Source organism: Papilio machaon, chromosome Z (assembly GCF_912999745.1).
Source record: "Papilio machaon chromosome Z, ilPapMach1.1, whole genome shotgun sequence".
Lineage (NCBI taxonomy): Eukaryota > Metazoa > Arthropoda > Insecta > Lepidoptera > Papilionidae > Papilio > Papilio machaon.
In genome coordinates, this window is record NC_060016.1 from 2,804,386 (window position 1) to 2,822,531 (window position 18,146).

The 18,146-nt window shown below is 32.5% G+C and overlaps 1 protein-coding gene across 5 annotated transcripts in view; it reads left to right on the forward strand.

Annotated features, from left to right (window-relative positions):
* The window catches only part of LOC106720027 (frequenin-1), a 120,001-nt gene that overhangs the window by 54,525 nt on the left and 47,330 nt on the right, over nucleotides 1-18,146 (forward strand). For 2 of the 5 annotated variants that reach the window (XM_014514570.2, XM_014514572.2), the window contains exon 2: nucleotides 5,762-5,930. In XM_014514570.2, coding sequence (XP_014370056.1) covers nucleotides 5,867-5,930 — 64 coding nt within the window. In that variant the 5' untranslated portion in view covers nucleotides 5,762-5,866. Of the gene's footprint in view, nucleotides 1-3,881; nucleotides 3,982-4,126; nucleotides 4,200-4,718; nucleotides 4,838-5,761; nucleotides 5,931-18,146 lie in introns of those variants that run through there. The other 3 variants (XM_014514568.2, XM_045686259.1, XM_014514569.2) reach the window with 3 other exon arrangements.

An 18,146-nucleotide genomic window follows, 5' to 3' on the forward strand; every position in this document is an offset into this window, starting at 1 on the left:
TTAAATATTTAATGTATTTAATAAGTGATAAGAATTTTTATAATTTTTGTAATGCAAATATAGAAACGGTATATATCTTTCAATTAAAATCAACTTTTGAAAAAAAGTGGTCCAAGCAAATACTGGCAACATTTTCTATTTCCAACCAATGTTTACTTTCAACTTAACAGACAGCTTGCGGATTCAATTTAAAGTGACAAAGTTTTAAATGCATGAAATACAAACCTTACGGAGTCTCACACTTAAAAAAATACTACCAACTTACCTCGTTTTTAATATTACATTTTTGCAGTCTGATTGATATTATAGAAATAGAATTCGAGAGGCTGATAATAAGAGCTTAAAAAAGTACTAATGTCAGACTGTCTTTTGTTGCTTTTCGCTCATAGGGACTGATTCAACAGAAATACACAAATAACTGCTCGACAATCGTATTATATATTTTAAGTGTCACATAAAATGCTGCTAAATATACTAAAGTGGCTATTTGCTTTGAATTGCAAAAAATCCACGATGAATCGTTGCTTTGTGACGGATTCTGTAGCTTGCTGAAGTATGCTTGAATACATATTTTAACGGAAAATTCTATAGCGGCCTACGTGCTACTTAATATATTTAAATCATATTGTATGTCGAATGGTTTACATTTTTTTGTATAATAACGTTTTTTATGCACTTTATTTAATTTAAAACTTCATCATCATCAGTTCGAGACCTACCGAGGAGCTTGGAGGCTACTCGAAGTTAGGGGTGACTAGGCCATAGTCAACCACGCTGGCCCAGTGCGAGTTGCTTGACTTGAACATATCATTGAATATTTTTGACACACTTGTCACTTGTCAACATTGTCACATATCATATCTTCTCAGACATGTGCAGGTTGCATCACAATGTTTTACTTCACCGTAAGAAAGTCGGATAAATGTACATATGTAAATTGAAAACACATTGGTACATGGTGGGCGAACCCGGGAACTCTAATTTAATTTAAAACTTAGGTCACTTTATATTTAAGTAAAATAAAAAAGAAAAAGCGTCCTGTGTAAAACGTATAGAGTGTAATTAATAGGTAGTGTAATTTTATAAGCAAACATTTAATCCCCTGCGTAATTTAACATTTCGCAATAAGCCACGACTACCCTGGCTGAGCTAAACCTAACAAATAATTTCATTAATCGTCACGAGTAACCCATGTCATTACGAAAGCAACTGGCAGGTGGCTTGTTTAAAACAACACGACTTGCGCGAGACATATCTTTTATTTGTCTTCTTTCACCCGCGCGGCGTCATATATCTTTTTAATGTATTCCTGTATCTGACAAAAAACGATCGAAAAGGTTATATGCGTATTTTTTCTTTACTCACTTCCCGGCGTGTTAAGCCATATATTACTAGCTGTTACACTTCGCACGCTTTTTTATGTACTTCACTGATAAGTTTATAATTTCACCCTGCATATTACAACTTAAATAAAAAATAATACTTATCATAACCTTTTCAATGCCACTGTGAGACATTATGTTTTTAAACATGTGTTATGTCAACGGAAACACAGTTAATAAGATTTTAACCGACGTAAGTATTCACATGTCATAAACAGCTCAGAGAATTGCACAATAGCTATCTAGAACAGGGTAAGGAACCGATGCTGTTACGTATCCGTGAACCAAAAACTAAATGGAAAATTTGTTTAACGCTAATGCAACATCAAGGCTTACTTTAAGGCTTACTTTTTGATATAATTGACGACAACGACAACGAAGGCGCGATTCGTGGAAGGCCCACTGTATATTATTTGTAAGTTAAAGATCCGTATGGGTGGTAAAGTATTTTGCATAAATACTTATATGATATTAACATCCAATTCCAGTGTCGTAACAAATTTTTAGCTATTTATGTTTTTCCAGAGAACGAGTGGGAGGATAATTTTTGTTTATTCAAGTGTACCGTACAAAAACTCAGTAAGCATTTTAAGGCTTATTCCAGTATGTTAATATTTGAATATGGATATGGTTATGTAAATAGATAATATATTGCCTATGTTTTTACTAACATAATATTATTGTTGATATAAAACATAAGCTCAAATATGGCGCGTATTATTGCTTAACTTACTTTACTTTACAAGTCGAAACTTCATATCAGTCAATTTTGTTGCATAGGTCACATTTTTCCATACGTACTCGAACTTTCAGAGTGCAGTTATTCTGCTCCTCCCTATTTACGTCCGCATTGCGTAACTAGTCTTATATATTTTCAATAAACTATTCAAAGAATACGTTTAAAAAAATAATATTCATTTTGAAAAGTTAAGCAATATTGCAAATTTTACCGTTTTATTTTGACTACCATAGCACGTTGTACTTACAAATTTCTACTTAAATTTAAAACTCAGTAGATACCAATGTAAGCTCGTTTCCCTAAGATCACATACAAATGTTACGTAACAGTGACTCCCATGTTTTCATAGTTATAAATACTTTTCTTTGAGAATTTTAAATTTTTCAGAATTATTTGTTGGTAATTTTGGTGACTTTTGTTGTTTGTTAGTTTCTAATCTATTTCCGAAAACATTTTGTATAAACCTGAAAATGTTAGGGAAGAATATTTTTATTTTCATACCGTTAGTATACTAGTTTTGGCATTAGCCCAAATATTGCTGTTGAAAATAGGTCACGATTTTAAAATACTACTACTACCTACTTCATATAAAACTGACCATCTACGTATGTACAAAGATCTTTTTGTATCTTATTATAAGAGAATTTCATAAAAAGGCCTAGTTAGAAGGAAACTATAAGTCCATTCCCTTAGTGATTTCTCTGAGTAACAACAAATCTGAGATTTAGGAACGTCCCAGTGACAGTTATTGTCATATCTAAAACACAAGACACTAGCTGTCGCCCCGACTCCATCCGCGCGGAATTAAGAAAAATATAATAATATGTAGCGTATGTGTTCTTTAAGACTATGTTCTACATCTGTGCCAAATTTCATCAAGATCTGTTTAGCCGTTCCGGTGATACCTACAAACAAACATCCATCCATCCATCGTTCCATCTAAACATTCGCATTTATAATATTAGTAAGATTAAAGTGTGTAGGATTAGTTCTGGTCAAATAAGTGGCTCCTAACTTGGAGAGTTAGGAATTCAATTCAATATGTACTTGGTCCACGAGAATTCTAATCCCGTATTGATTGAATCATCACCTTGGTGTTCCCGCTGCTCGTTTGCCCCCTTCTCTTATATAAAAAATATTCTTTTAAGTCAGATCTGGATTGTTGCGATACTTATCCGTGAGTAGTGAAACATAGCTAAAGCAATTAATACTAATTATTCTTTATACTTGGATACAAATTTTAAAGCATATTTTAACTCTTGGTCTTCATAAGTTGTAAACAAAAGAACGCACGCAGTTATAAATAAATAAAAAATTAAACCATCACAGTTTAAAGCAACAATAAATTTTTCCCCACAATTGATTTATTATCTTGTTAAATCGAGACAACCTTCAAGTATTTTGAATAAGCTTTCAAAGCTCCGTGTATCAAGTTCTTTGTGGATTAACCTTAAGCTTTGTAAAGAGAAATATTGTTAGGTATTATAACTTTAAAGATCATAGACATTATTGTAACTTAAAACTTAACTTTAAACTTACATCAAAGTAACGTCTTAAGTTAAAGAACAATTGATTGAAATTGTAAACTGTTCTTAATATTACAATCAATTTTATCGCAATTGATCCGATCAGTTATGCCAGTGTTTGTTCGAAAAGCCATTAAAAATGCTGCCAGTTAAAAAAAAACTAGCAGTACTAGCAAACTGGTTTAAAAGGCACGTCGATCGCGTCCCTGTGCCCGCGCCTATGTCCCGAGCGCAAGATGCCAAACGAACTTTAGTTATTGCACAGATAATAAAGCAGTGTAACGATATATCGTATACTTCTCCGGTAATGAAGCACCCAATTCTCTATCTAATAGTAAGTACCAAAAATATCTCTTTTTCTATTATCTACTGGTAGTCCAATAAAATAATGATGTATTAATGCCTACTAACCCATCTGGGTTAATGCAACGAATAATCTTTGTCTCGAACCATCTTAGGTTATTAACTGTAAAAGTTTGGATCAAGAATTTTGTTATCTTAATTGTTATTTTATATGAGTTAATTTGGAACATTTCGTAATCTTCCATTTTCGTTTGTATACGAGTATTAGTATTTGTTCCACCAGTGCCGGGTAGACATTTATTGCTGGCGAATGTAGACATAAGCTTTGATTTGCGCAACGGATCCTATCGACATTTCTACAACAATTTATAGGGCGTTACGACATCGTATTACACGGTTGCAAATTCAGCTTCGATGTTTCTGCTTTGCGAATTTCATCTCGAATAACTTTGCCTTGTTTTCCGTCGGTTGATTAAGTGGTTATCTTCTACGCATCTTTTCCTTTATTTTTTGTTTGTTATTCGACAGGAAAGCTTTACGTTTTATTTTGTCTACAAAAATTTTAATTTTTTTAACTACGGTCACGTCACTTACGCATTTTTTTACGTTTTTGCTTTTCTAGTACAAAAGGCGAATGTAATTGAATACAAAAAATATTGCTTGCGATTTTACCCAATTTTAATAGTGATACAAAACCCTGCGAAAGATATAATATACTTTGTTTGAATATAGTATGTTATAGTAACAAGGGTTTCTCCATCGTTTCAGATACATTAAGAAATTCGGAATAAATATAAAACTGGAGTTAATTTATTGAAGACATTGTAATGGGGTATTCACGTGGTCTTACCTTCAGGAGGAGAGACAGTGAACAGTTACATTGAAAGGTAATAAAGTCTCCGGCACAATGTAAACCGACATTAGATCTTGTATAGAAACGCACTATTTTACTGTCAACTTTTGACAGCCGACACGTACGAAAATAACATGACCGTGAATTTGAAATAGCGTTATAGGTTATAGCAAAATTGTTCATTAAGACAAGCAATGTTGCTATATCTGTTCTTTTAGTGAAAATGAAACGTACGGCATTATTATTGTAAAACAGGCGAAATTTGTCGTGATGCTTCAATTTTACATGAAAACGGCTGTATTTTTTGCAGTTTGTTTTATTCTAGCTTGAGCCTTATCGAGACAGTTCGTTTATCTATGTTAAGCAATTTAAGAACGATGTTAGTAAGCTACTGTGAATAGATGGAAGTCGGTTCGGATTCTACTTGTTCTTCAAAATGACTAAAGTATGTTTAATGTATTCACTAGGGGAAGAACTTCCCTGGTGCATTTTGTAGATTATAAAGAGGGTATATGAGGGTGGACGCAGCCCCTTCGTGGTCCGTTTGTTCTTGTCGGTATTATCCCACGTAATACTATTTTCCTTTTAGCATACAGGATATACTAGGAAGATTTGTTTCAGCACAGTCACATTTTCACCTGTTTCTTTAATGACATTATTTAATAAAAGTAACCTTTCGATATTAACTTATGATCTTGATTAAAAAAAAACTAAAAGAATTCTTTATAAACGATAGATTACGAGCTACTGATTATTTCTAATGATACTATCAGAATTTTCACTATATCTCTACACTGTGACGTCATAGCGTGCAGATATTATATTTTTCTTACCGAGTAATCCTAGAGAGACGTATTACTGTTAAAGCAAATTTTAAGCCTATACTGCCTTATAATTATATTGTAGTAATGTTTGCATTGTAGTAAGACAATAATTAGCGTAACGTTTCCGTTTACAGGTGAATAACGACAGGGGCTTGACATAGCATGTCATAAGTCACCGATCGGTGACAAGTGCAGTCAGCGAACGCGTCACTCCGTCAAAGGTACAGAAAAGCGTCGACATGGGCAAGAAAAACTCCAAACTAAAACAAGACACCATTGACAGGCTGACAAGTGCCACATACTGTGAGTATTTAAATGTCTTTACTTTCTTTAAGCGATCGGTAGACGATAATTTTTTTATCAAATTTGTTTGATCAATATATTCAACTAAAATGTCGTTAAATATTTAAATTTTTCACAAAGCACATTATTATCTCAATATGCTTTAGTTCAAGTTTTCCAGCAGTGGTTGCGTAAGCTTATAAAGGCTCTTTAGACTACTGTGTACTGAGGCACTATCGTATGCGAGATACAAATACGGAATTGCTCTCCTTCTAACATCTACATATTAGACAAGGAGGACATGATTACGACGTTACAGCTACATTGTACGATTGTTACAAACTGCAGACAACAACAACGCTTAAATGCCTTTTCAAGGTAAACAGTGACTACTCAGTCACATAAAAACTTATCTTTGGTATTGTGTACATTGACGCCGAAACAATTACAAAAATATAGAGTCATATCTCTTAAGATCCTTGTAAACACAAAGATAACACACTTTGTATGGATATTTTGGCGGTGCAAGCTCACGCTTATAGTCCTTTCATTGTATTATACTAGTATGAAATGAAAATAACACACAACTTTGCCTCTTATCAAAACATTTTACTTGTAAGCTGTTCTTGAAGAGGAAACCGAGTTAATAATATCTGCCACAACATATTTATATACAAAAAGGCCAAACGAATGTGAATAAACATTTTTAATGCATTAGCTTCGATCAAAAACAAAGCTTGCTGTTTGTTAATGTTTCTTTGACGACCTCAAAATTGCTTAACGTATACCAAAGTCGGGATGATAAAGCTAGTGAAACACCATTAACGACAATATAATTCACTACAATGCTATTGTTATTTACCATCGCGTTTCAAACTATTCTGTAGACGTGCGTGTCTTAAAGCTATATGGCCACTAACCGTTTCTGTAGCACCCGCTCCACCCATTTCCTTTACGTAAACTCTCCTTTTGCCATAGAAATTGGTCAAGGTGAAAACTGTAATGTAGTCCAATTTATCACTGTTGTTTACCCTTCATGAGCATTCTATTTGTTAGATATTTTTACATGTTATTATTCACTTTTATGGTTCTTTGTTCTGATAATTTTTAAGACAAATAGAAATTGTATTATACATAGAATAAATAGTTAATAATATTTTATTTTTATTTAAAACTAGATGTCGCCCGCGACTCCGTCCGCAAGGAAATTAAAAAAATAACAATAAGTAGTCTATTTGTTTTTCCAGACTATGTTCTATAATTATGTCAAATTTAATCGATATCCGTTGAGTCATTCTAGTGATACCTTCAAACAAACATCCATCTATCCATCCCTCTATATTCTTAAATTTAATAAAATAATAACAGTAAATTATGGTAAAATATCCTCCTTTCCACGTTGAATATTTATTTAAATCGATAGAACGGCAATTTACGGGCCAAAGGAAGGAAAATCTGTAACCGGCGTATTTTATATACGTAATCGAATATGGATAAAGCAATAGGTGTGTAGGGATTCTTGTAAATCGGATTTCCAAATTCAGGAGCAACGATCCGGCTCCAAATGTTTGTTTTATAATTGGTAAATATTTGCCCGACCGACAGGAGTGTAATTTATTTTCACCTAATAGTTTCAACTTTATTTATCTACTTTATATTATCATATTAGCTATACCCAGTATGCAAAAAAACAAAGATAACAATTTTTTTAAACTCATAGAATAGAGCGATCAAAAAACGTTTTTTTTTTATCTAAAAATTATGTCCGCAAAATAATATACTAAAAATTTTTAAGCAATCTGTCCATCGTTTTAACAAAACATAAGGAACAAAATAAACATAATTTTTTTCAACTATTGTTAAACAATAGATTTATAAATTATGATATTTATTTAATCTTCATATTTCTTATTGAGACAGTTTTATAGCTTCGTAACACTATTCCTAAAAAGAAACAAAAATATTAATTTTCCCCTAACTTTAGAATAAATGGTTCTTCACTCAATATTTGTCCCCTTCAAGTATTATTTTTGTGCCAAAATTTTCGGTTCGTAAAACTCAATCTATCTCCATTCTAACAGAGACTGCAATAATTTTATTTATTTTAAAAATATTGTCATAAGATAAAAGTGTAAACAAGGAATCTTATCTATATATATTTTATAAAAGAAAGTCGTGTTAGTTACACTATTTATAAGTAGTATATATATGTAATAGTGAGTTATAACTCAAGATCGGTCGAACTGATTTAGCTGAATATTGATGGGGAGGTAGCTTAGAACTAGGAGACGGACATAGGAACTTTTTTATCTTGTGTGCATTTTTTTTATACCGCGCGGACGGAGTCGCGGGTAAAAGCTAGTTTCCAATAAAAATATCTACTTGTGTTTGGATTTTTTTCATTAGAATTTCTTTTCATTTGATCTTAAGTCAAATAACGTAATAACATTATTGACATGGCAAAAAATATTTACTTAAGCTACAGAAAATATTCAACGCTTTTGACGTTAGTATTATAAATAATTAATTTTGTAATGGATTAATTTATTCAATAATAGTAAGAAATATAGTATCGATTCAATACTGTCAACCTTACTGCGCTGTTATTGCGAAGTCTTGGCGTACGAGTGAGGAACTTATCGTTATAGCTGAGTTAAGTGACAAAGTTTGACTGTTGGCGCCGCATCGACTACTAGCCGACGGCATTAGTCTCTCCCAATTTGCGCAAAGTGCCAAGGTAAAGTCACAGGGGGAAATACGCCAGGGGGAAGTAAAAACTTAACCTGTTTTAGCTTTTTTATGGATTTATAAAGCAGTTTATAACATCGCCGATTAACGAACAAAATTATTGTTGAATCTCGCATAATTTATTTCAATATTAACCGATCTAATACATAAACTTTTTGTTTAGAAGGTCGAATGATTTTTACGCTGTATCATACAAAGTATTTAAAAAGAATTTTCAGATCGACTTCAAGAATCAAGTTCTGATTTTGGTCTTACTGACTTCTTTCAAGAAAGAAAGAAGTCAGTAATCGGTCACTTGACCGAATACAATCTTACAAAATGAAACCTTACATGTAAAAAAAGTACGAAACATAAATTATCTCTTGATTTAAAGTATTAGTTTTGACAATTGAAGTATTTGATTGCGGTTGCGGTATTTATAATTAATATACAAAATTTAAATTAAAACATTAAAAACTCCAACTGACATAAGAGAGGGCAATGCGGAGAAATTCCTGAAATACACTGCAGAATAAAGGATTGCCACACTATTTAATGAAGCTAACAAAACTATATAATTTTCACTCGACATTATATAATTACTGATGCAGTAAAAATAATTAGATCTGTTTCTGACATGGCTTCTGTTATATACTGCAACAAAATCAGTATTAACTTACTTTATTTTTATAATCTGTTCTAATTCTATACAAAAATTCTACATAGAGATAAGTGACTACTTCCACAAAGTACAGAATTTAATGGCTCCATTTATTGATCTTCACTTTTCCTAACTCAATACTTATGCAAATAAAATGTACCAAACGTAGACATAAATTCTTAAAAACTTGCTTCTAATACACATATCCCACCATCTGACATGACATGCGACACAATTTCTAAACCAGGATATTTAAGTTCAACTATAGCACTTAGTAGCATCGCTATCTATGTACGTCGAACATAATTAAGTTTTGGTGTGAGGGTGAGATCCGCGTGCCCGAGGCTACACCTACGTACTCGTGACGCCATCCCCCATTCCTGACACCTTGAATGAGCGTGCCGTATTATAACAAACATTAGTCCCGCGTGTTTACGCTTCAGTTGTTCTAATACAGATTTATTGTTCTCATGTGTTGTGAGATATGAGTGTAGATTTATATCCCTACTATATATATACTAGCTGTCGCCCGCGACTCCGTCTGCGCGCAGTTAAAAAAAACTAAATGGGGGTGGGGTGGGGTATGAAAAATAGATGTTGGTCGATTCTCAGACCTACTGAATATGCTCACAAAATTACATGAGAATCGGTCAAGCCGTTTCGGAGGAGTTTAACCACAAACACAGCGACACGAGAATTTTATATATTAGATATATAAGGATTTTTTTGTAAGTGGTCAACCGGAAACGAAGCCGACTGTACTGACTGTCTCCCTTATCCCCAAGATCGCATTTTGTAACTTTTGATACTCGTATACGGTGAGAGAATTTGTTTTGTATTTTTCCTTTTAAAAGTTTCATTTCACGTATGTTATTCTTGTCTCGTCGCGTTTGTCAAAACACGTCCGCATACAAATCGACGAAGCAAGGTATCAATTCAAAATGATCAATGACCTGACTTTCCATTTTATTTATGTAATCAATATTGTGTCATAAGCTTTTGATGGTTTAATTATGGTGTGTTTCCTTATCTATCTTAATAAGAGCTGAGTAGGCTTTTTATTCAAATAATCATAATTTTTAAATGTTAGAAGTAACCAACTTACTGCGTACGAACTCTTATAAAAATTGTCCATGATGATTTTAAATGAGCACTAAGCCTAAGGCCAAGACCATATGAGGTATCAATTAAGTTCTCTAATTGATTTACCAGTTTGTTTTGTATTGAACTGTTGGATGCTAACCCTGTGCCGACTCATTCATACAGAACTAGTCTTGATCCTTAGGTGCAGTGTGGATTAAAAATCGTTTACGTACAAAAACTATTAGAGTCACACTCGAATTAATAATTATTCTGAGTTCTCACGATTGAGCGTGATGTAAAAAAAATGCCCGAGTATTTTTAACACGGGAATTATGTTTGAATCAAAAAATATCCGTATTTATTTGTTCATCTAATAAATGTTTTGTTTATTTTTCTCTCTGTTTAATTTCATTTTGATGTTCATTACAAAGAGTTAAAGAAACATACAGATGAATTTATGTGCTTTTTACCTATTTCCTTAATAATAAGTGATAGTTAGCAATGGCTGTAAATTCTATATCAGATGTACTAAATTACTTTTAAAAAAATTTACAAAAACTCTCTGTTAGTTTGTATTTCTCTCTGCATATAAACAAAAAATAGAAATCAATTCTCTTATAATTCTGTACACAATTAGGACTTGGAACAGATAAATCGACTTCAAGTAAAATTAGTCTTCGAAATTATTATATACTAGCTTTTTCCTGAAACTTCGTACGTGCGGAATTAAAAAAAAATCTTAATAAGTGTCTATGTGTTCTTCCAGACTATGTTCTACATCTGTGCCAAATTTCATAGAGATCCGTTGAGTCGTTTTGGACATACTTTCTAACAAACATCCATCCATCCAGACAAACATTCGCATTTATAATATTAGTAAGTTATTCTTTATTTTAATAATAAGTTAAACAAGCGCCTGACAAAAATGTTACAAATAAGATTATACACTGAATAGTGCCGTTTTCACAATCAAAAATAAACTTAGCAGTATTTTTTAAAGAACAATACAGTTTTGTATTTATATCTTTTTATATCCTAATTAATATAAAATGTAATTAAGAAATAATTTCCGGGAAAAAAATAGTAAGTTAATACCTTTAAGATTAATTAAACCATAAAATAAAATTGTGTAAATTTTGTTTACAAAGAGATTTAAGAATAATCATATATGACCTCAGGGTTCAGAAAGAACACACGTGACGCGGAGGTCGATTCGCGTCCTCGGTACCATGTTATGTTGTTGTGTTTTCACTGCTAAGGTACTTATAATAAAAGATATTGCTATCTCTGTTTTTGCAAATAGAATATGAGGGATGACAGTATGTTCGTTGTACGATTGTGTTGGCAGTAGAAATACACGTTTAGTCCCTTCAATGACGCAAAGTCTCCGTATCAAACAAACAATTCATTTGCCTTCAGTCACGCCACATTGATTTTCATACGTCTCTTCTAAGACGCCGTCGAGTCTAGGAAAAAACAAAACGAGTACACTGGGAATATTTTTGGAAACCCTCATCAATATAAAATTGGTTTGAGATGGTCTGTTAAATAAAATATGTAATGGAAAAGACCCATTCAATATATGTATGTTATTGCCAATAGACCACCACATAAAGTTCTGATGTTAATACTCTAAATCTAATTTACTAAGGCTACTAAATAGTAGTTAAAATCCATGATTTAATTTAAATATCGAATGGATTTTACAGCGATATTGGGGTAAAAAGTTAACAAAAACTCATCGTAATCTGTACGATAGCCAAAACAACTCTATCAACAAACACTTCAAGTTCTGATCGATCATTGTTTTAATTTGCACAAAAAGTACTCGTGTGAAACAAATTCCACGCCAGAAACTTTTAAAATTTGATTGATACTTTACAAAGTAAACGTCCTATTCAACGGGATTAATAAATAGTATTTTTCTTTAGCAAATGTACATTAATTTTCCTTTATTTTTTCCACGAAAATATACGAATCATGGCCGCGGAAGAAATTAAATGAAGCTACGTCGTAAAGCGAAGGACGAAAATGGACAAAAGAAAACAAAAGGAATTTTAAAAACACTAAGCACAATATTAACTTTAGTACTTACGAAACAAACAATTGCATTTTCGCTGCTGTGTTAATTAATTAATTAACTTTTTTAACTACACATGTTAAGAATTTTTATCTACATATTATTTATTGGTTAATAGGTGCGATGATAGATATGTAGATATAAGTAAAAGTTGAAAGATAAAAAGAAAAAACAGCTGCAGTCGTAACATCGACTAACCGTTGGAAACATAGCGTCATCCCTGTCATTGTCTTTGACAAAACTGAAATACCAATATATTTTAAATGAACATTTTAGTCTTAGAAACCCACAGTAAACGGGTTCAGATTTGAATAGAATCGAATAACTATATAATAAAAAAAAGTACAGTTTATTAACCAAAAAAAAAAACAAATTACAATTATAAAGATATCGATTAAAGAGAAAAAAAATATAGTTCTTGGCTAATGGGTAGAGACTCAGCTTGTCACTGAATGCCGCGCTGGTTTTCAGCCTCCCCGTAATTACTATAATAAGGTGCAGATAATTTAGTATAGGTATCAATATTAAATCGCATGTAATATAAAATGCAAACAGGTGCAAAAACCAACATGTAATAAAACTGATAAGCTGAACTATCCAGGGGGATCTATTAAACGGAAAGATGAATATCAGAAGGGACTCGGAAGAGAACTTTTTTCATTAAAAGCGCCGTTGTTAAGCTGAGTACATCACTTTATAATCCACTGAGAAATAAAAGCTTTCCATTCGATAATAGCACTTGGAACTTCTTTAATTTTCTACAAATGAAAGTTTTTATTGTCACTTAACAAAATTTAGATGCGTTTGAAACTATAAAAAGTAGTTAACGTTTATTTCACGTTAATTTTATCTTAAGTTATAAGAAATATGTGGTGATATGATCCCATGATATGATGATCGATATCACATTACTCCAGAACACGTAACGACAAGAGTGTGCGTTTGCACGAACGCAACTGCTTGTACTAATTTAAATCCATTCACGCGCAGATGAACCTTGGCTATAACTCTTGAGATAGAGAACTCCAGAATGATTAAACGGATCTGGATAAAGTTTGGAATTTGTAGGTTACTAGCGTACAAGCGTTTCGTACCTAAAAATGAACTTACAAGATACATTTTTCATGTGTTACTACTCAAGAACTCCTAATCAAAATAATTTCATCAGACGGTGTATCAGGCAACGGCGAATAATTCAATAAAAGAGAAGTTAATAAGAAAAAATTCTTTAGCCAAATAGGAAATAAAAAGGCAATTTTGATGGCGTCTTACTAACCTTAAAATATACGAAGTGCACTAACAAATTACACATTTTACGACTTTTCCTCATCCAGTTACACTTCCCTTCTTATTATTCATAGTAAAACCTCCCGCGGGTGAGACTGCGGTCCCCTCGCAGTATTTTGCGAACCAGTTTATCCTGTCACAAAATATATCTTACACCATCCTCTGAATAAAATATTAATCTTGTTGTTTTCTATGTCATTAAAAATGTGCATTTTTTTTTTCAAACTGTAAAGCTGAATGTTTGCTAAACACATTTTTATACGATACGAGTATGATGCCAAAGGCATGTGCTGGTGTTGCGGACGAACAGAAGGCGTGTTCCTAGGCTTTAAGAAAGACATACGCCGACTTTTTAAATAATACCACACACACACACATTTAATCTATATTTTTATACTCGTAGTGTCTATAATAAATAAAATAATTAAATAAAACATGATGAAAATATAATTTTGATGTGTGTTATTTTGTGTTGATCAAAGATACAACCATATCCTGTTTCACGATGACCTTCATAAAACATGCTTCCTCTCTGTTGTTCTCTGTTGTGGTTATCTAACACAACGCCATTGAAATCAAAGCAACCGGAAATTGAACTTGCGGCGCGCCAAGATCAGATTCAGATCATTTTAACGCTTCGCCCCATATCCACTACAAAATATACTTTTAACGCAAGAATACATTCTAAAAGATAAAACTTATAAATAAGCAGAAAAATAACTAGATTTGTTGCATACTAGCGAATACCCGCGACTTCTTCCGCACGGAATAAAAATTGGTCTAAGTTACTTCTGCACATTTTTTTTATCATGAGGTTGCGAACGAGCAATTAGTCACCTCAATTCCGAAATAGCGAAGCAACTGCTGTCCATTGAAATTCGCAATAGCAGATTCCTTACCTACCTTTAATCGATGAATTCCCATTCCCATGCGTCCCCTCCTCCGTCAAATCCACTTCGTCTTCTCATCATTTCTTTATAACAAAAGTGCGGGAAGGGAAATGGGACTAAGGCCTCCGGCACGTACACTCATCAAACGAAACGCGGAACTGTTTCCACTTCACACCTATCTTCTGTGTGGTAGCGGTATTTCACCGGTCGAGTCGGTTAAAATCTTATGTGAGCTAACTTCCATTAAAAGTCCCATCAAAATCGGTCCAGTCGTTTCAGAGATTACCCAAAACAAAAACATGTCTCATAATACACAGTAGATTGGACACACATAAATATTAATGCATATATATATATATATATATATATATATATATATATATATATATATATATATATATATATATATATATATATATATAGTTCAAGGTCAAAGATCTTGATAAAAACACAATGATATAATGTAGATAAAGTAACTATATATTTACTAGTACAATACTCTATTCCTCGGGCAATTAATTCAGTGTTGCGTACTTGGATTACGGAATATCCCGAGTGAATCAACATATTCAATATCGGCTAGACAATTGTTACATTAATCGTCAGAGCATTGAGCGCTGCGTCTTTATTGCCTTCTGTCGTATTTTCCTCAAGCGTAAAGAGATCGACTGCGGCCACTTTCGATTTCTTACAATTTTTCGTATTCAAGTCACGAGCTTCATCCATATTGCTGTCACGAGTGTACAAGCTTACAAATGTAAATGGGAACATTTCATTGTTTGTACCCACCTGTGGTTTCTACCAAATTACGAGAAACGAAATTATCCAAAAACTCAACATTTGGTACCAGCCGGATGCGTGACGAATTCGACAATCATTTATGGTCACCGTACAAGTGCATTTCGCAAACTGTTTGAGGCTACCGCTGTCGAATGCTTAAAGCTGTCCGTGTACAGCAGCCCTCAATTATTTGGATGTTCTAGTAAATTAAGTTAGTTCGATAAATCTATAACTATAGCAAGCTTTTAAAACTGTAGTATATTTTAAAAGATTTTTATCCTCATTCTATTAAGCCTTTCTTAAAATCGAATTAAATCCGGACCAAGTACCGTGAAATATATAATTTCAAGTGAACTGTGTTTACGGCGAGTTAAAACAATGCCATTGGCGTATTCTGTCAGTATCTGTGAACGGTCCAGAGCTTTTAACGTCCGCTTTAAGATGGCGCCTATTTAAAGGGTTGAATTTTGTAATAAACCAAGTTTAATTGAACTTTCTTTAAGTTTAAATGATAATTTTTTAGAACTTTTACAAATTTAATATGAGCCTAACTAACCCTATAAATGTTTTGCCTGATAGTAATATTAACTGTGTAGAGAGCCCTTCCGCATGGATTTCCACTGACAAACATCAGAATATTATTTATTTAGATTTAAAACCGTTTAAACTTCACTAAGTTACTTTAGTAAATAACAATGAATTTTAAAAAAATTATTTTACCTGTCTGCCGAATCTAAATATAAAATACACATTTATATTTGCATTTCAACAGAATAGATAAAGAATAGCTTTAAAGACATTTCCATTTAAGTCAGTAGCATGCGAAGTCTCCACGGATTACGTTAAAGCGGCTCAGGGGCTGACAAAACAAAGGGTACCAGTGCCCTCAGGCTTGCGTTGCCTCCACTAAATGCACTTTCTCTACCCCTAATACTATTACTGGGAAAACCGATGCCACTTTTCACTAAATTCACATTGTAACGACAATAAAACGTTTTTTTATAATGCGATCTTTTTCAATCTTAATTAATATTTGACATCGAAATAATTCGGATTTAAAATGCTTGAACCAAATGAAGCACAGTTGTATTTAAATTTTCAACAACGTTGAAATCCAGTATCATATTTTAATAAGACGTCTGCAATAAAATTCTCCAAATTTTTGATTTGGGGTATAAGGGAAATTAGTAATATTTTTGCTTGTTACCTTATTACCCTTTTTAGAATAAGTACTAATCATAGACTAAATTAAATCTCAAATATGAATTAGGACATATTAGAGAACTTGCTTAAAATACTGTAATTGTGTAAGTCATTTTGGTATAAATAAAGTTAACGTAACAAGTTGAGGTAATCAGAATTAACCAGTTCTCGATTAACTAAATCACATTAATATCTTGTCTCATAAATCAACAAGCTATGTAGGGAAGACTAATTGGGCAACGGCGTCTTCAGCTCCACTCGTACATAACTTGTATAACGATTGCTATTAATGGAGTAATTTAGGTTACGGAATAGCTATAAATTAAAATGCCTAAACTATGGTAACTATATTTATTATATCAAAGATATAAATATAGGTAGGTATTCTGTGCTCAATTTTAGGTACGAGTCGGTATACATGTAAAAGTCGGTCAATTGGTACTATTACATTATTCCTTAATTTTGATACAATTATTATCTGGAAGGTAATATTTAGAGTTTAAGAATAAAGGTGGAATAAATTTGTAACCTTTTACGAATATAGTTTTCGAATCAAACTTCGATCCTTTAGTGTGCGAGAAATAATTTTCGCAAATATAAAGCACGTTTCCTGGCGAAAAGGAGATCGGCAAAATCGCGTTCCCCTTAACAACCTCCTTCACTCCCTCTCAATTCATAATTCTAAATTGGCTCCGAGAGCACGAAAGGACGTGACATCTCGATTACGATATTCTTGTGAAAATATTGAATGAATTTGAAAATCCACTGCTCTATATCTCAAGGGAACTGTTTCAATTTTTCTTCACAAAAATTATGACAGTACGCCGATAAATCTAGTTAATAAGATTAGGTTGTTATATAACTAGAATTAACTTTAAAATTTCAGAAATACAATAAATCAGTTGAAATCTAATACGAAGCTATATCTTTTTAAAATTTACACGAAAGTAGTAAGAAAAAACATTGCAAACAAAATTTTATATCTTCCTAGAGTATTTCATTGAATCTGCATCTAAAAGTAATTTTATTCAGTTACCATAGAAACTATAAGAAAGAAGTAACAGAAATTAACTTTGCTCAACTTCTTAACAGATTTTACAGGATGCAAAGAAATGTTCGTTATCTGAAGTAAATAAAATTTAAAACTTTCAATTTGATTTGTTAAGAATTGTAGCCACCGTAAGGTAAGTTCAACTTTATTAAATGTTGTGTATGAAAATAGATTATTATTTCAACTAAGTATGAATTAAATAAAAACTATAATCATGACCGACTCCTTCGAAAAACAAACACCTAGGAAATATGTGAACCCAATGACACTAGGACTCATCACAATTTTTGGCAGGCGGGTTTTTACGAGAGTCCTTTACATTGTGACCTCCTTTCGCCTAAATGGTTTGCCCAAATTTGAATAGTCGGGCATCACTCGATTTTTTTTCATCCCTGGAATATGACTAGAGGAATGTCAATTGCATTTATTGATTTTTAAATGGTTGATTATGTGTTATATTACAGTAAATACATCT